The sequence below is a fragment of the Castor canadensis genome, chromosome 7, assembly GCF_047511655.1.
Source record: "Castor canadensis chromosome 7, mCasCan1.hap1v2, whole genome shotgun sequence".
NCBI classification, from domain to species: domain Eukaryota; kingdom Metazoa; phylum Chordata; class Mammalia; order Rodentia; family Castoridae; genus Castor; species Castor canadensis.
In genome coordinates, this window is record NC_133392.1 from 133,050,411 (window position 1) to 133,070,446 (window position 20,036).

Sequence of the window (20,036 nt, forward strand, 5' to 3'; positions counted from 1 at the left end):
ACTGTCTCAAAAAACCAAGGGCTGGGGATGTATCATAGTGGTTTAGTGTTTGCCTAATATGCACAAGGCCCTGGGTTCCATCCCCAGTACCACCAAAAAAAAAAAAAAAAGAAAGAAAGCTAAACAGCTATACCAATATGTATCAGTCCTGTTACTTACTATTAAAGAAAAGGATTGTGTAATTAAATTTAATTGCTTTTTTAGGATTAATTCTAGAAAACCCTAATGAGTTTTTTTGTTTGATTGTTTGGTTTTGTCCTTTCAGCACACATAAAATCTAAATCCCACTTGCACCAACTGAAGAAAAGGAGAAGACTGGACTCAGATGCTGTCAATACCACAGAAAGACAGAATATTTCCCCAGACTGTGACATGGAATTTAAGAGAAGGGATCCTCAGAGCAGCATGATCTAAATTCTGCTCTAAAATCCAGAATTTGAGAGATATGTCCTAGTTGGGTACTGGTGGCTCATGTCTGTAATTCTAGCTACTTGGGAGGCTGAGACTGGGAAGATTGTAGTTCGAGGCAAGCTTGGGCAAATACTTTGTGAGACTCCATCTCCAAAGTAACCAGAGCAAAATTGACTGGAGGTATGCCTCAAGTGATAGAGCACCTGCTTTGTAAGCACGAAGCCCTGAGTTCAAAACTCTAGTCCAATCAAAGAAAAAAAAAAGAGAGAGAAACAGATGTCCTTTGCAAAGGAGATTGAGATCAAGTTTAGGAGGGAGGGAGTATGTTTGTCTTCCACACCTGAGCTGAGGAATGCTGGGCAGAAAACCCCACCATCTTTCATTCCCTGGTATGTTTTTTAGGTCTCATGTTCTCTGCAGTGGAAATAGCAGGTCTTTCAGCAACTTATGTGGTTGTTGTGTTTGGTTATGACATAGTTCAGAGTGGGAGTTTTTTCTTTGAACCTTAGAGGTTCTATTTTAGAAAGAGGCACAGATTGCACACTTTATACTTGAAGATCTTTTTAGTGGTGAATATCAGGACTCACTACATCCCTTAGAAGAATGTTTTTGTCTCCAATGCTGGCTAAAAATATCTGATTTCCAGATGCTTTTGTAGATGACTGAAGTATTGTTAGCCATAAGTCAGGAGTTCTGGATTTGAGGGAATAGCAGGAAAAGACCAGCTCCAGTGAGATAAATGAGCAAGCCAAATAGTTATTGGAATTCCACAGAGAATGAGGGAATCAGGTCAAAGGGGTGGTTATAACCTAGAACTTAAAGACTAGAGACTTTGAGATCTGTTGTGTTGTTCCTGTGAAACAATTGCTATCGCAGCTATCTTTCTAGAGGTAGAAATCTGTATTTTTATTGAAAGTTAAAGAAAAATTTATAAGAGCCTCCCTGATCTTTGCAAATATATGTATGTCCATGGGTAGTCTATACAGCTTATGTTGTGTTATCAACTTGATAGCTTTTTCCTCAAATTTGACATTCTTCATTGATCATGCTGACTATTGATTTATGTAGCAGATGTATATTCCTGGAAGACATCTGGAGAGGGTCTTTTATTGGATATTTGTTATTTCCAGTTGAAGCCCTCTTTCTGGAGCAATATTAAATAAATATTTGTATGAAACATAAAATTAAGATTTTTAGATGTTTAATTCAGCTAGCTTATATATTTACAATATTGTACAGTCATTACAACTGTCTAGCTCAAAACTTTTTCATCATTCCAAACAGGAACTCTGTACCCATTACTCCCCACCCAAATATTCTTGTTCAGAACCTATTATATAAGAGGCTGTAGACTGGGCTAGAGAGAATACAGGGAACTCCTAAGTGTCACATGTGTGCAAAAATAACCAGTCCAGATAAGATGGTATCAGAAACCATAAAAACTGTTCAGAATTTTGGTTTAGAGGGGCAAGGAAGGGATCACAAACAAAGAATTTCTGCTGGACCTTAAAAAGCAATTTTTGGAGACTAGGTGTGGTGGCACCTACCTGGAACCCCATCACTGGGGAGGCTGAGGCAGGAGGGTTGCAAGTTCAAGGCTACACAGTGAGCCCCTGCCTTAAAAAAAAAAAAAATTTTGTCAATTGTCTATGAACAGATGACTACATAGAAGAGAAGATAAAGTAAAAGAACTATTTGACTAGATTGACCTTTTACCAAAAGTGCTGAATTTCAGAGCCTCATCACTTTTTGCTGATTTGATGTTCTCATTCAGTTTACTCTGTTCTGAGAAGAAACCATCCTTGTATCGACTCCATTTTTTTTCTTTATGCGGTCTGATTTTCCCACGTGGTTTATGAACAACTTCAAGAGCTAACATTTTCTCCTGGGCATGGAAATGAGTACTTACTGTGAGCCAAGTGGTGCCAAGCACTTCAGATACATTATCTTCTCCCAGCCTTGGGAGGGGAGGCCATTTTTACCACTGCACACCAGCAAAGGTAGGCAGCTAGCAAGTGGCAGAGCTGGACTTGAGGTGAGGCTTCCTCGATTAGTCTCTGAAATGCTCTTCACTCAAGTTGCCAAAAACGTTTACAGTTTAGAAAAGTCTCAATGGACAAACAGGAAAAACGAGTCTTAATAATCCTACCTCAAAAAGCTTTTAATCCTTCTATCTGAACTACCTGGAGCAGTAACTTCTTAGTGAACTCACTACTATTTCTGACAATTGGAAGCCTGTTACCCCAGTCAAAGTGCCTAATATTTTTTATAAATGCCTGCTAAATTTGAGGCACTGTGGTTGAACCCACTGCTTACATTCTTAGAAACTGTAAGATCAGCAAGATGGCATTCCTGCACTGAAACAACCTGAGAAAGTCAGCTCAGTGCTCAAATCTGAAGCATTTCTTCTCTACCTGCTGCCCTCTGAATAACTGCTGATGAAGGTGGAGAAGGAAAATAGTTCCTTTTGCCTTGTAATTGTCATCAATGTAGAAATGAAAGAATCCTTAGCCCTTCTGGACAGTTGAGAAACTGAGACCAAGGCACAGATGTACCACAGTCACAGAGCAAGTTGTGGGAAAGAGAGGACAAACCTCAGGTCGCCTCTTTGCTCAGCTACTAAATCTCATACCACCTCTCCTTTGATAGCTGAGAAAAGCCATCGAGACCAGTTTTAGCTATTTGCTCAGCCTGGAGTAAGGGTGAAGAATGCCATTTTTCACCATCTGGCCTCAGCTAATGCCCAGACAAGCAATTCTGGTCTCCACCAAAGGCTGGGGATATAGTTCAGCTATAAAGCACTTGCTTATTCTTAAGACTCTAGACTTGATCCTTAGCACTGCACAACAAAACAAAACCATACAGCACATTAAAGGCCACAAACAAAAACACCCGCACACACACATCCACAAAAGCAAGACTTTATGAATGCAGTGACTGTGTGCCCAACATCAAGAAACAGTCAAATGTTTGTTGAATTAATTGCATAAAAGCTAAATGGGTCTCTATGTAAGTGATCTGCTTCAACCCTTAAATACCCTTTAACCAGGCTGAAGGAGGCTTGGTGTAGTAGCCACAGGCAGGAATTTCATTATTTGATTATCACCTACTTGGGTGGTTAGGGCTGTTTTCTAAAATGTTGGCTAACTGGTAATTTGTAAAGCTGTTCTGCATATGTACAAAGGAAGGTGAATGGTTGTATTAGGGTAAAAGGCTAAGCTGCTGTAACAAAGAGACACAACAATATGGTGGCGACAGAACAGAGTGGTTGATTCTCATATAACAGCTCTGAGCTAGCCTTTCTCAAGAGAGCAGTCTAGGTCAGTGGGGCAGTTCTGCTCCAGATGGTCATCCAGGGACACAGGTTCCTTGTATCATGTTGCTTCGTCATCCTCTAGAGCATTATTCTCATCTGTGCTTGAAGCTGGGTCATCACTAGGCCCAGCCAGTGGGAAGGGAAAGAAAGGAGGCAGGGAGCTGGAGGCATGCCTACATCTGCTCACTTTCCATTGGCAAGAACTTAGTCATATGGCCACACCTACCTGCCAGGGAGGCTGAGAGAGGGAATCAAGCCATGTGCCAAGAAAGAATGGGAGAACAGATTTTGGTGGACAACTTGCAGTCTCCACTAAATTGGTATCATAGAAAGAACACTGAATTCCAACCTTGTTTAACTAATTAAGCTCTGTTAATTTGCTAGGGGCAAATCTCCCTGTTTTCCCATCTGTGAAATTAGTGAGTCCTATGAGTTAGCCTCTGAAATATTTCAAAAAGTAAAGCTTGACAAAATCCTGGCTGGTGGAACTTTGAAAGGAGAATTTAAAAAGCATTACAGGGAATGTAAGACTTGTATAAGTCTATGGGTCAATGGCTAACACACTAAAGATGGTAGGGAGGAAAGATGGTGGCATTTTAGAATATCTGAACAAATGGCTAACCGCTTATGTCTTGACTTTTTTTTTTCTTTGCAGTAGTGTGGTTTGAACTCAGGGCCTCAGAATTGCTAGGCAGGTACTCTACCACTTGGGCCACTCCAACAGCCCTCCAGACAGACTTTTTATGGGGAGAAAACCCCAGTATTTGTAATTGCAGCTGAACATTTTCCTATTTAATCTACTATACACATTATATAACTTTTGGGAAATTGTTTAAGCAGCCTCAGTTTCTTTATGTATAAAATGGAGTAATTATCTATTTCAGGGGACATCCTAAGAATTAAGTGAGGTCTTTTTATAAATAGTTCATTGGTTTGGCACTGCAGTGCCCAGTAAACAGTAGGTATAAATTGAATTTATTTGCTTCATTGGAGAAAATTTGTTGATGCTAAAGTCTTGGTTTATGACATGGTGTCAGTTAATGAAAGTTACCTTACTAGGGAAAGCTCTGACTTAAACTGATTAGTTTGCTAATGGTCAAAAATGGTGCCTCAGGCTTGATTTCCCGCCCAGCTGGGCTTCAGCTGTTAGGCTTGGTTGGTTGGTTTGCTTAAATTCATTTTTTCCCCATGGGTCAGCTTACTTGTTTGAAATGTTGCCTTCACCTGATACACCCTTTACCTTCTCTTCTCCTAGTAAAACTCCTGCACATCCTTCAAGACCCAGATCTGATGTCCTCTACTTAGAAAAAGTTTCCTTGGCTCCTCTAGGGAGGCTTAATTTTTCCTTCCTATGTGATCCCTAGCAGTTGTTCCACCATAGTATTGATATTAGTGAGTGCTTTATAGCACTTGGTGACAGGAACCATTCTGAAGGACTGTTACACATTTGATCCTCACAGTAGGCTTACATGATAGCATTGTCATTGTTATTATTAGCCCTATCTTACAGCTAAGGAATAAGTAAAGCAGCTAAGGTAGGGTGGGATTTGCAACTAGATGGGTGGCTCCAAAGTCTATGTTCTACCTCATTTCTGCTGTAGCAAATACCCCCTGGAACTATCTCTTGCTCCCATTGGACAGTAAGTTCTGCCAAGATGTAAATCCTGGTTTAAGACAAAAGTGGCTGAGCATGGTGACTTGCACCTATAATCTCAGCTACTCCAGAGGTGGAGATTAGGAGGCTCGAGGTTTGAGGCCAACCCAGGCAAAGAGTCCACTAGACCCCATCTCAACTAATAAGTGTTGGGTGTGACGATGTGCACCTGTCAGCCCAGTTGTCCAGGACGTGCAAATTTTGGGATGTGGTTCAGGCTGTCCCAGTTTGAGAAATAAAGAAAGAAGGGGGTATGGTTCAAGTGGTGGAGCACCTGCTAGTGCAAGGCCTTGAGTGCAAACCCCAAAGAAACAAAAAAACAAGCTATTGTGGAGCTAGATATTGAGGCTAGACCCTGCAAGCATGCCTCCCTGAACATGGCTGCTTGTCATTGAGTGCTGGTTGTCAGGCTTTGTACAGTAAGCACATGCATACTTTATGTTCCCTTAAACCAAAACAGTCCTGGCAATTTACCACCGTTTTATAAAGGAGAAAATCTATTCAGAGAGCTTAATAGGGACAGATATTTGCTGGGTGCTGGAAAGGAAGCTCTGGGAGGGCAGAGACTTTTGTCCATCATTCCCTGCTTTGTCCTTGACACCTGTAAGTGCCTGCTGCTTAAGGCCCTCGGTAAACATTTGTATTTTTAATTTTTCACTTTAACCCAGTCTTTACATCATTCCAGCTTTATTGAAGTGCCATTGGTAAAACTGTATATATCTAAGGTATACAACACTATGACTTAAGATGATTATGAAATGATTACTATAATCAAGATAGTTAACACATCCAGTAACATTTGTTGAACTAGGATTTGAAGCTAATTTGGGCTGACTCCAAACCCATGCTGTAATCACTACATTCTACTTTTCCATGCACATTCCTGGTGGGTTTTTTAAAGGTACAAATTATTTACATCCATCTATTTCTAAGAAGTGATGAAGGGAGGAAAAAGAAAAAAAAAAATCCTAAGGAGCTAACTTATATTAAGACATTTATGTTAAAAACCTATGATTACAAGTGAAATAAGCCAAACTCAAACTAAGTAAAATGGTCAGTTTATAACCAAGGAACTGGAGTGTCTAGTCCCCAGACACAATTTGAATGACCTAGTCCAAGGCTGTGGAGACTCCCCTTCCTTCTCTGCACATCAGCCCATTCTTCCCTCTCTGCACACTGGCTTTCTCCACACAGTGAAGGCAGGACTTCCAGTAGCACCAAAGCCTCACTCTACAGCATCGGCAACCGGAGAGCTTGGACTGATGCTGACTCTGCTTCTGTGCTCAGAAGTCCTGGGATGCCTCCCTTCATTAGAGTGTGGCTACTATCAAAAAAGGGACAATGACAAGTACTGAAGAGGATGTGGAGAAACAGAACCCTATGCACCGCTGGTGGGAATATGAAATGGGGGAGCTGCTGTGGCAGATAGTATGACAGTTACTGAAAAAGTTAAAAATAAGATTGCTGTATGATGTAGCAATCCCACTTCTGGGTATATATCTCACAGAACTGAAAGCAGGATTTCAGAGATATTTGTACACCTGTTTTCGTAGCAGCATTCATTGTAGCCAAGGAGTGGAAGCAACCTAAGCATCCCTCAAGAGATGGATGGATAAACAAAATGTGGTGTACGTGTACCATGGAATGTTCAGCCTTGTGAAAGAAGGTAATTCTGACACATGCTACAACATCAGTCAACTTTGAGGACATTCTGCTAGATGAAATAAGCCAGTCACAAAAAGATAAATACTGTATGATTCCACTTAGTAGAGTATCTAGAGTATCAAGTTTATAGAAACAAAGACTTGTGATGGCTGCCAGTTCTGAGAGTGAGAAGGGGCAAAGGGGAATTGTTTAATGGGATAGTGTTTTGGTTTTGCAAGATGAAAAAGTTCTGGAAATTGGTTGTACAATGATGTAAATATGCTTAACACTACTGTACTGCACACTTAAAAATGGCTGAGGTGGTAAATTTTGTGTTATATTTATCACAATTAAAAAAAAAAAATCCCAGGAAAAGGATCTGTTAGCCCAGTGTGAGTCTAGTGCTTACCCTGAGGCCCATCAATCAGACTGGGATAAATTCCTGAAAGGATAGGCGATTCTCATGGAAACCAAGTGGATGGAGTGGAGGTGGAGTGAGTCCCGGAAGAGGACATTTGGGTTGATGGGAGGGAGGGCACTGGACAAACGTGCTGTGGGTATCCACTATGGAGTTGCTGCCTGCTAGGCAACAGGTCACTTCTTTTCTAGCAGCTGGCCTGAGCCTAAGCCAATTCAAAGTTCATCTAGATGTACTTGACATCATCTTCATCTCCAGGTGTCTTAAGTAATCACTCCTTACATATTCATAGCTCAGCAGGGTTTTTACAAAGCTACATATCTCATAAGTCTTTGCCAAAAACCTTTGAAGTAGTTGGTGCAAATGAGGAAACAAACTCATAATATTTAAGTGATTTAACATAGGGTTGGTGTTATTTCAGTTGTAAAGGACTAAAAGCCAGTTTGAGCTGATTTAGGTATAAAGGAAGATTTATGACGGGGTGTGGTGGCGTCGCCTTTAATCCTAGCTACTTGGGAGATGGAGATCAGGAGGATAGCAGTTTGAGGCCAGCCCAGGCAAGAAGTCATCAAGATCCCATCTCATACAATAGCTGGGTGTAGTGGTGCACACCTATCATCCCAGCTACATAGCCACATGGCAAGAAGCCTAAGTAGGAGGATCATGGTCCAGACTGGCCTTGGCAAAAAATGTAAGACCCTATTCCAAAAATAAAAGCAAAAGGGCTGGGGACATGATTCAAATGGTAGAATGCCTGCCTAACAAGCACAAGACCCTAAACTCCAGTACCACCCAAAAAAGAAAAAGAAAAAATTTATTCCTGAGTTCAAACCCCAGTCCCACCAAAAAGAAAAAATATTCATTGGTTTATGGAATCCAAGGAAGAATAAAAAAAATCTGAGGCCTCCCACCCCACCCCTGAAGGGTAGACAGTACAGCTGGGCCTCAGGAACAACTGCCACCAAGGACCGGGACACTGCGGGCGCTGTCTCTGCCCATTTTTCTTCACTGTGTGCTGACTTCGCTTTTTTCTTCATACAAACTAAGTTTCCTCAAGCGATTACAGAAGCGTCTATACTGCATCTTTCAGCTTTTTCAACCACAAAGAAGTGGGCCTGAGCCCAGGGTTAAACAATCCTAGGTTAAGAGAGCTGAATTCTGTTGTCCTTGGATTAAGCAGGAAAACCCATCACAAGAACATGGCAGCACCCTGAAGAATGTAGAGCTAGAATGGGATTGGGGGAAAGATGGTTTTCTGAAAGACAGTGGGGATGGGATTGGTGCCACAGAAACCAAACGGTAGGTGTCTCCAGCAGTGACACAGAGTAAGTGGCAAAGCAAGAGGGAAGCCAGGTCTTCTGCCTACAGCCTGTAGCAGCACACACTATTGAATGCTTCCCTGCAAAAAGGAGGTCCCATCTCTACAAGGCCCTGGGACAGTGAGTGAGCAGGTGTGAGGTTGGGATCAGACACTGAGTCACCTGGAGTGGGTGACCTAAAGGAAAACACGTAGGCTCATGTCTTGTGCATGAGCTTCCTTGTCAATTTGTTTGTAGTGCTGGGAATCAAATCCTGGGCTTGTGTGTACTAGTTACTCCCCAGCCCTCCTTGTCATTTTCCAAGGAGGGGTTGAGGGACAGAATATTTCAATATAAATGTTATGAAAATTACATGCTAGATGCATAAAGAGGCTGAGTTGCATAGGAACAGAAATGCCAACCCATCCTCTCCAAGGTTTTGTGATCAGAATCTTCGTTTTTGTTTTTGAGCTGAGGTTTTACTGTGTTGGCCAGGCTGGTGTTAATCTCCTGGGCTCAAGAGACCCTCCTGTCTCTGTCTCCTGAGTAGCTGGGACCACAGGTGTACACCACTGTGTCTGACTTGCAATCAGAATCTCTAAGTGCATTTCAAAAACTACTTTCCTGTTTATTTGTGGGACTGTGATTTGAACTCAGGGCTTCATACTCTCAAAGCAGGAGCTCTACCACTTGAACCACACCTCCAATCCATTTTGTTCTTGTTATTTTGGAGATGGGGGGGGTCTCTCAAACTATTTGCCTGGACTGGCCTCGAACTGTGATCCTCCTGATCTCAGCATTCCAAGTAGCTAGAACTACAGGCATGAGCCACTGGTACCTGGTCAAAAAACTACCTTCTGGTTAGTGACATTCATGGCTTCAGTGTTTCAAATGAAAGGGCATAGAAAAGGGCATAGAAAATTCAGAAATCATCCGGTTCAGTTATTTTCAAACTTGTTTTAGTGGCAAATCTTTTGTTTTTTTCTTCCCCCAAATAAAACCTATTATTCCAATATTTAGTACAGATCCAAGTAGAGGGGTGGTGGAGTGGCTCAAGTGGTAGAGCACCTGTCTAGCAAACATGACTAGGGAAAAAAAAGTTACAGATCTAAGAAGAGCATCTTGGGATCTTGGAGCACACAGTCATTAGGTTTCTGTGATTCAGTCTTCTCCCCTGTGGGACACATTTTGAGAATCACCAGTCTAGATTAGCTACTTCATATAGCAGCAAATGGAGAAACTGAGTCCCAGAGAGGTTAAGGAGTCACCCATAGCAGCACAAAGAGTTAGTAGCAGAGTTGAATCTGGAACCCTGGTCTCCAGGTTTAGCTTTCTTTGTAGTGCATTGTGCTGCTGCTAGCTATTTTGAATAAGCCAACAAAAGTAGTTATATTTTTCTTCAGCTACTTGGTAATTTGAACTGGACTAACATAAAGGCAAATAGGGAATTTGGGGAGCTTAATCTAATAAACAGATAAGAGCTTTATAATTAGGAACATCTGTCTGTTAATGTATCCAACATACTTAATGAGTGCTTTCTTTTCGCCATTCTAGATGTTAGAGAGCAGTGAACAAGACAATTCCTGTCTTCAGAGTTTAAGCCTTTTGTGCTATTTCAATGAAGGTGACAAATACTGTAATCGAAGTGTTCAGAGAACACACATGATTTTACCAGACCCATCCAGAGGAGTCTGGGAAGGTTTTCCAAGGAAATGGCATCTAAGAAATGAAAGAGTAATGAAAGTGAGCCAGGCAGGGGAGTGTTAGGAAAATAGACTGGAGAGGTCTGCAGGAACCAGGTCATTGAGTGCCCTATAAACCATTCATCCTTAGATAACATCAGATGTGTTCACTGATGAGGTCACTCTGCAGTGCAGAGAATGAATTGACTGGAGACACCCTAGAGGCAGAGGGACAGTTAAGCTACTTAGCTGGTGAAATGAAATGGTGGTGAGAGAGAGGACATGGTCCAGAATGGAGGTCAGGTTTCTGACTTGAGCAATGGAGAAGATGAGAACCCTGGAGGAAGAGCAGTTCTGTGCTGAGGATGAGTTCAGTTTGTGACTTGCTGAGACTGAGATGTCTGCAGAATCTTAATGGAAAGTACAGTAAGGAACTGGATATTCAGGTTGAACCCAGGTTGCCTGCTTGGCTGGAGATAGGATCTCTAAGTCATCAGCATTTATGGTATTTGAAGCTGTGGAAGACAGGTCACTGGAGCAGAGGGTGTAGTGAGAGGAGAAACTGGCCAGAGCAGAACCTTGAGAATGAAGACACAACATCTCAAAGAGCTTTGTGAGTAGAGCAGTCAGCAGGGAAGGAGTTATAAAGAGGCCGTGTATGGTAAGGATTTTAGTGACAAGGACATCAGTGGTAACCTTGGTTAGAGATGGTTCACCTGAGGGTTAGAAAATGAAAGTCACATTGCAGTGACTTGAGAGAAAGTGGTGACAGTGAGTGTCTAGTCCTGGAAGTTATGAGAGGAGAGACAGATGCTGGCTTGCTAGAGGGAGGCTTAGGGTTGAAGAAAGCTTTTTTCTTTATTTATATGATACGTGGAAGGGGGTAATAGTTGTATCTTCTATTGTGAAAGATTTGAAGGATGTATTTCGGTGGGATTGCCCTGCTTTGATGCTGTCTCCAGGTGCAGGTAGGATTATCAATTCATCCTGGTTTGTCTAGGACCCTGCTGGTGGTAGCACTGAAAGCCCATGTCCTGGCAACCCCCTCAGAGGGGTAAAACCAAAATGACTGTTCACCCTAGGTGTAGACTGGGTAAGTAAGAAGTGTACTATAATTGCAGAGAGGGTAACCAATCGCTCAAGATTTGGAGGAGTGGCCACTCTCAGGAAAAGACCTGCTGAAGGAAGAGGAGAAAATGTAGGTGGTATCTGGTCGATGTTCAATAGAGCTCAAAAGATGGTGCATACTTTAGAATCAGCAATCCTGCTAATGAAATAAACTGAGATAAGGAAGGGTTAGGAAGAGATTAGGGTAACACTGCTGAAATAAAACCTGCATGGAAGCAATGAATACCAGGTTGAACACAGCAGATGGATTTAGTAAAGAAAACAAACTTTAGATTTCTCCCAGAAGCCAGGAAACTGACAGATGTAAAAACAAAGTAAGAGGAGGTGTAGGATGGACTTTGAGAAATCGAAAATGAACGGACTCTCAGGTCAAATGTGGTGGCTTGCTCCTGTAATCCCATCTACTTGGTTGGAGTCTAAAATAGGCAAAAAATTAGCAAGACCTCATCTCAAACAATAAGTTAGGTATGGTGGTATGCACCTGTGATCCACCTGATGCTGGTGGCTCACGCCTATAATCCTAAGCTACTCAGGAGGCAGAGATCAGGAGGATCTCGGTTGGAAGCCAGCCCAGGAAAATAGTTCATGAGACCCTATCTCGAGAAAACCCATCACAAAAAACAAAGAGCTAATGGAGTGGCTCAAGGTGAAGGCACTGAGTTCAAACCCCAGTACCGCAAAAAAAAAAAAAATAGTGAAGACATCTGTTGAGCGCTTGCTCCTGTGGCAAGCCCTTTCTAAGCCTTTTATGGGTATGAGCTCATTCAATCACAATAGTAGCACAGGATAGGTACTAATAGCCTCCCAATTTTGCATATGGGGAGAATGAAGCACAGATAAGTTGAGCGACGTGTGCAAGTTTGCACAGGTAGGAGACAGGGAAGCCATGCGGCAAAGTACTATGCTGCATTGCCTTGTGGCCTAACAATGAGGTCAAATTATTCAGGCAGGCATTTGAGTGCTTTGTGCTGCCTCACAAGTGCCAGACTCAGTTATTCTGCTTAGAAATATTAAGGGAATGATAAAACTGGGTTCCATTTAAATAGAGCTTATGTTCTAGAAGGGGAGAGGGAAAATATGCAAGTAAACAAATAAGAGTTTCAGAAAGTCCTAGGAAGCAAAGGACTGTGAGTGGCAGAGGAAGACAAGCAGATGTGTGTGCGTTGCGAGAGTTTCTATTCAGATGGGGAAGAGATGGGCTCTTCCTCAGGGAGGAGCCTCTGAGGAGATGGCATCACTGATCAGGCATGATGAGGATGGAGTCAGCCGCACAACAGTGTGGAGCAGAGGGAACAGCAAGTGCAGAGGCACCAAGTGTTGGAGGGGTGACCTTGACATGGTCAAGGACCTACAATGAAGGCCAGTGTGGCTAAGCAGTGAAGGAGGGGGAGATTTTTAAAAGCCAAAGTCAGAGCATGAACTAGAAGCTAGGAGCCTCGTAAACTGCTGCAATAAGGATTCTGGATTTTATTCTAATTCCAACAGAAGTTGCTGCAGAATTTTGGTTTGTGTGTTTGCTTAGCAGAAGAATATGATCTGATTTACTTATTTAAAAAATGAAATCTGTCTGCCGCATGGAAGGTGGACTGTAGAGGCATCTTGTGGAATGCGAGAGTAAGAAAAGTGTTAACAAAGCTCTGGCTGGGACCAGAGTTTTAGAGGGGCTAATGATGGTTGTTTCTCTGCCTTGGGGTGCCACTTCTGCAGTTTATCTTATCTCATTCACTGCTTTACATAAAGATAAAGGAGCTTCCTGTGGGAAAAGGGATCAGAGTTGGTATAACCCCCTTAGAGGAATTAGCTGGCCACCCCCTAGCTTTTAGACTTGTGGAGAACCAAGAGGCTGGACCAGTCAGACAATGGGGCCCCTTCTGGAGACTGCAAATTGCAACTTAGTCTTAGTTGGGTACTCTTGAACATGGGAATCAAACAACCTTGTTTGGGCATATATGTAAAATAAATATTTATTGTATGAATGAGTGCCCTGCAAAACAGAAAAGCAGAGAAGGAGAAGTGATGCAGATGTAGGAGCAAAGCCCAGACAAGGAAGACAGAGAGATAAAGAGCTTCCTGTTGACGCCCCAGTCCAGGGTTTCAGTCTTTCCCGGAGGCCTAGTGTGCTTTCCCTGATTCCTGAGATACTTGTTTCCTTATAAGACACCCCCCCATTTTTACCTAAGTGGGTTTCTTTTATGTGCCACCCCAGGACCCTTGTTCCAGAATGAGCACTTTTTTACATTTATTTTATTTCACTGGTCGGTCAGACCATCATTTTCCTGACATAACTTTATACTCACGTTGTTCTCATTTTAAGCCCTTTTGAAGTAGAATTCAGTTTCATTACTTACAAGCTTAATTCTGTTATTTGGATGGTAAACATGTATCTGGTTTTTTATTTGGGTAATTTACATTTTCCACATTTTCTTTCCATTTTCATATTCAACAAGATAAAATACAAGTTAATTCATGCATCAAACATTCTTTGAGTTCCTACTCTGTGTCAGGCCTGGGTATATAAAGATGAGAATGTCAGGGTCGTGCCCCTACGCCCCCAGTCCGGTCCCTTAACTTTGCTTACCCAAAGTTGGTGTCCCTAACCACCTCTCCTCTTTTTTTTTTTTTTTTTTTGGTGGTACTGGAGCTTGAACTCAGGGCCTTCACCTTGACCCACTGCACCAGCCCTTTTTTGTGATGGGCTTTTTTGAGATAGGATTTCATAAACTATTTGCCCAGGCTGGCTTCAACTGCGATCCTCCTGATCTCTGCCTCCTGAGTAGCTAGGATTACAGGTGTGAGCCACTATCGCCTGGCCACCACCTCTCCTCCTAGGCCACAGGCCCTTCCTGAGGGAACCCATCTGCTCTCAGGCCTTAGCTCTCACCTAATAGGAGGAGCAGGCTTTCTTTTCTTTTAATGATTTGTGACTTTTTACTTCATGCACTTTGTATTCAGTGTTTGCATGTTAGGTTTGAGTCATGGGAGATCACACTGAGATGTCTGTGGCTATCAGAAACACCCTGGAGCTGTCCCCAGGTATAATTTGAGTTAAATTGACTTATACACTAAGAGGCATCTTCAAATAGACTCGTGGGTCAGGGTGGCCCTTCAGGAACCAATAGAACTCACCAGAAACAGCTCAGCAGAACTGATCTTCCTGGACCTTAGGCTATGGGCTGCCCTGAAGTTCCTGGCAGGTGTAAGGCTGGTGTGTCACATGAGGTACCTCCCTGGAAGTGTTCGTTTGGCTTCTACTGTCTGGAATAAGTCTTCTCCCCACAGCCAAAGAGGGAAATCTGTGAGGAGGGGCTGGGACTCCGGCTTAAGTGGTTTGCTGCTGTATTTAGGAGAGATATTAGGAACACAGAGGAGGAGCTAAAAAGGCAACCCATATCTCTGGACACTAAAAGGTCTCCCAAACATTTTCAGACTGGAGCCTGTGCACTCTGACAGCTCTGAACTCCATCAGACTCGCCTTCTGGGAGTCCCATGGGCATTTCAAACTTGCTAAGTCCAAGACCCAATACAGCACCCTCCTACCATTCCCCAAATTGCCTTCTCCTTGCTATTCCCAGTCCTGATTATCATGGTTTCACTCCTAGCCTATCAACCAAGCCAAAATCCTGGCCACTATCCTTAGCTCTTTTCTGTGACTCCCTCCCTTTCCTTTTACAACCACCCGGTCACAAGATCTGAATCATCTGTATTAGTTTCCTACTGCTGATGAAACTAACCACTGTGGTAGTTTTAAAGCAGCATAGATTTTTATTTTGTAGTTACTGTGGTTAGAAATCTGAAAGGAATTTTGTGAGGTGTCAGAAGGGCTCGTTCCTCCTGGAGTCCCAGGGTAGATCTGTTCCTTGTCCCTTCCATCTCCTAGAGGCTGCCTGCATTCCATGGTTTATAGCTGTATCGCTTCAATCTCTGCTTCTGTTGTGACATGCCTTACTCCTCCTCCTCTTCCCTCTGATTTCCTGCCTCATTTAAGGACCCTTGTAATTATATTGATCCCACTCAGAAAACCTAAAGAGGTCTCTTCATCTCAGGATCCTTAATTTAGCCACATCTGCAAGGTCCCTTTTGTCATAGAAAACAGCACAATTTCTGGAGATTAGGATGTGGACATCTTTTTTTTGGTGGTATTAGGATTTGAACTCAGGGCCTCGCACTTGCTAGGCAGGTGGTCTATTGCTTGAGCTTCTCCAGAAGCCCTGTTTTGTGTTGGGTTTTTTTCAAGATAGGATCTTGAGAACTATTTGCATGGGCTGTCTTTTGACCATGATCCTCCTGATCTCTGCCTCCTGAGTAGTTAGGATTATAGGTGTGAGCCACCAGTACCCCGGCTGGATGTGGACATCTTTGAGGACATCTTTCACATCATCTACTTACATAACTTTCCTGAAACTCCTGTCACTGGGCTTCATGCTGGGTCACCTCTCATCTAGGCTGTTCCAACAGCCTCCTGATTGGTCTCTGCTCCGGTCCTACCCTGTAATTGCATCTCTGTCTCTGTTTAGTTCTTCCTAAGGCCCTTTTGCTATCAGGAGTCTGTATGAATTCCATAGACAACGTCCATTCTGAGGTTTTTCTTCTGCTCACTTGTTCAGCCAAACCTCCCACCAGCCATACAAAGTACTTCCAGTGCCTCGAGACAGAGAAATGGGGGTTTAGGGATCCTGGAACTACATTCTCAGGCTTGAATCCCAGCTCTACTACTTGTCAAATGATTATTTGGCCAGACCTGGTGGAGTGGCTCAATTGGTAGAGTTCCTGCCTAGTAAGCATGAGGCCCTGAGTTCAAACTCTAGTACTACCAAAAAAAAAAAAAAAGTGACCCTCAAAGGTCATTGTAGTGATTAAGAAGTATTTATTAAGGCAGTGCTTAGCATATAGTCTTTCCTACTTCATTCCGGATTCTTTCAGTCAGTCCCATTTATGCCATTTGGAATACTCTCACCACACCCATTTCCCTGGAAATTTTTTCCCATCCCTTCCAGGCCCAGCTCATGTGTCAACACCTCTGCACAGGGGCTCCCTGCTGTCCCTCCCATTGTATGCCAGGTGAGTTGGCTGGGTTTTTTTCATGGCAGCTCTTAAACTCTGGTTACCCTGTCAACCCTGACCAGAAACCTTGCTGCACTGTATTTACAATTGTTTGATTATGAGTGTAGAAGGAAAACATCTTGAAATACTAGTATTTGTGATTTTTCTTTTCCATATTTCCCTATGTGTGACCCTCTACCTAATCAGCTAGAGGTATTCACACTGCCTTTAAAAAGTACTATTTTGGGGACTGGAGGTGTGGCTCAAGTGGTAGAGCACATGCTTTGGCAAGCCTGAAGCCCTGAGTTCAAACCCCAGTCCCATCAAAAAAAAAAAAAAAAAGCCCCATGTTAATAATTATGAAGGGCTGGAAGGAGTGGCTCAAGCAATACAGCATCTGCCTAGCAAGCATGAGGCCATGAGTTCAAACTCCAGTACTGCCAAAACCAGAAAACAAAAGATCCTCATGGCAGGGTTTTCTCCAAGAAGTAGTATTTTGGGATCGGAGTGTAGCTCAGTGGTGGAACACTTGCTTAGCAAGCACAAAGGTTTTGGGTTCAATCTCCAGCAGAAAGGAAGGAAGGAAGGAAGGAAGGAAAGGAAGAAAGGAAGGATAGAATTAGCATTTTTATAGCAAGAATGCCAAAAAAAAAAATAACTTCAGTTTTTCAATTTCCAAACTCAGTTTCAATATGGACACCCACATGACTAGTTTTGAAAGCCAAGCATAAGACTTTATGGAGAGAAGGGATTTTGAGAACCCAAAGGGGGTATCCCTAAAAGAAGCAAGAGTGTCTGATCTGTAATGTAGTGGGTTGGAAGGCTATTTGGAGTTTGTGTGTCTAGCCCATCTTGCACACAGGGAGACTAGTTTGGAGTAGCTCAGGCTGGGAACAAGTGTCAGGAGCTGGCTCTGGAAGAGGTCAGAGTGGCCTGAGATGGAAACAAAGATATGGAGAGGAGTGAAGGCAGCATCAAGAAGCCTCAGGGCTGGACGCCAGTGGCTCACACCTGTAATCTTGGTACTCTGGAGGCAGAGATCAGGAGGTTGACAGCTTGAAGCCAGCCCAGGCAAATAGTTCATGAGACCCTATCTTGAAAATACCCAACACAAAAAAAGGGCTGGTGAGATGGCTAAAGTAGTAGAGTACCTCCCTAGCAGGTGAGGCCCTGAGTTCAAACCCCAGTACCACCAAAGAAAGGAAGAAGCTGCCAGCATCAGGGTCTCTGCATCATGGCAGCCAGGCCATACCAGTAACCAGCAGTGACCCTCCAAGCAACACTGCCATCCCCTCTACTGACAAGCCATGGCACTGTCTTACTTCTCACCTGCTGCTGACGTCTTCTGTCAACTGCTCCTTGCCTCCAGATCACCCAGCAGAAGTGAAGGCCAGCAGTCCGTGCCCACCAGAGCCATCTCCTGTGAACAAACACTTTTCCTGACAGTTCAGGAATCCTGTAAGCCTTGTCACACAAAGGACAGGATCTTGGCACTGTTGACCTGCAAAGTCAGTCCCTAGCACCTAAACTTAGGAGGAACTGGGCAGTGAAGGAACTACATGCTGAGCCAGACTAGACCTCTGGGAGGGCAGCAGTCCTGGACTTAGGGTCATCCCTGTACTCTATCTAACACAGGGCTGGTGCTTTGTGGGTACTTACTATACTGAAAGAATGAATGAAAATCACAGTCAGTGCAGAAGAAAAGCACATAAACAAATGACACAACCTAAGCACTGTGATAAAGGACTATAAAAATCAGTGTGTGAACAGAAGTGGAAAGGAGATTTCCTATGGCAATGCCAGAACTGGCAGGTCTCTTGACTCCCAACTCCAAAGCCATTGAAGTAGATGTCCTTGGAAATGCCTTCCTGTCCCATAACTCTGGGGTCCCAACCATAGTTGACAGGCTCTTGGTGCATGACCCAGTCAATAGGTTCTTCCTCCCATGATTTTACTGTTAAAATTCAGAAGTGTCAATCTGTGTCAGCCTGTTTTCCATTGCTGTGACAAAATACCTGAGGTTGAGCCCTTTCTAAAGAAAAGAGGTTAATTTAGCTCACAGTTCTGGAAATCCAAGAGCATGGTATGGGCTTCTACTTGGCTCTGGTAAAGGTCTAATGGAGGATGGCATCACAGTATATCAAGAGTCTGTGCAGCATGATAAAAGCAAGGGCACACAAGGGAGGGGTGAGGATAGGTAAGACACCTAAAAAACTAGCTAGCATTTGTTGCCCTTAACGCAGAGAAACTAAAGCAGATACCTTAAAAGCAACTGAGGCCAATAGGAAAAGGGGACCAGGAACTAGAGAAAAGGTTAGATCAAAAAGAATTAACCTAGAAGGTAACACCCACGCACAGGAAATCAATGTGAGTCAATGCCCTGTATAGCTATCCTTATCTCAACCAGCAAAAACCCTTGTTCCTTCCTATTATTGCTTATACTCTCTCTACAACAAAATTAGAAATAAGGGCAAAATAGTTTCTGCTGGGTATTGGGGGGGTAGAGGGAGGGGGCGGACTGGGTGGTAAGGGAGGGGGTGGGGGCAGGGGGGAGAAATGACCCAAGCCTTGTATGCACATATGAATAATAAAATAATAATAATAAAAAAAGAAAAACAGAGAGAAAATCCTGAAAAAAAAAAAAAGTCTGTGCAGAAGAGATCACATGGCAAGGCAAGAATCCAGAGGGCCAAGAGGGCCAGTTCTGATTTTCTATAATATTTCTCTCCAGAAAACTAACCAGGGTCCCATGAGATCTACATTAATTCCTTCCAAGAGCAGTGCCTCCAATGACTTAATCATCTCGCTCTAGGCCCCAGCTCTTGAAGGTTGCATCACCTCAGCAACACCACACTGGACCAAGCTCCCAGCGGCACATGAATCCTTGGGAGACACACTCAAACCACAGAATAGCCCATTTCTGATGGTCCCCTGACCTGGGAACTGAGAGCTGTGTCTGGCCATGTGTTCAGATAAGTGAAGGATGTGATGTGAGGGACGAGAGTGAAGCAGAAGTACAGAAGGCAAGCCAGTAGGAGATGGAAGGCACAGAGAGGGAGAGCAGCTTCCTGGCTGTGCAATGGCGTTTGAGTTCCTGGTTCTCATTCCTCTTGAGGCCTGATTGTCCCTACTCTTGAATTCCAGAGAACTCCTCTGAAGACTTGGTGAGATTCCCTTTTTTCTTGAGCTGTCTGAGTGGGTTTCCGTTGTGTGCAGTCAAGAGTTTTGGTTAACATCCTCCTCATTGATGTCACTGTCACAATCACAGCAAATACATCCACAGCTCTTACCATGTCCCAGGACTCAGATCTGAGACCTTTACAGGTAATAACTTGTCAAATCCTCGCAACATTCCTATGAGGTAGACACAACCATCACCTCCATTTTTCAAACAAAAATGAGGCCCAGACAGGTTAAATAACTTGTTCCTGTCCTACATCTAGTA

The 20,036-nt window shown here is 43.2% G+C and overlaps 1 protein-coding gene across 2 annotated transcripts in view; it reads left to right on the forward strand.

The window, feature by feature from the left end:
* Trit1 (tRNA isopentenyltransferase 1) overlaps positions 1-1,595 on the forward strand; it is a 42,479-nt gene extending 40,884 nt beyond the window's left edge. For both annotated transcript variants that reach the window (XM_020171665.2, XM_020171666.2), the window contains one exon: positions 266-1,595. In XM_020171665.2, coding sequence (XP_020027254.2) covers positions 266-414 — 149 coding nt within the window. In that variant the 3' untranslated portion in view covers positions 415-1,595. The remainder of the gene's footprint in view (positions 1-265) is intronic.
* Positions 1,596-20,036: the final 18,441 nt, after the last annotated feature.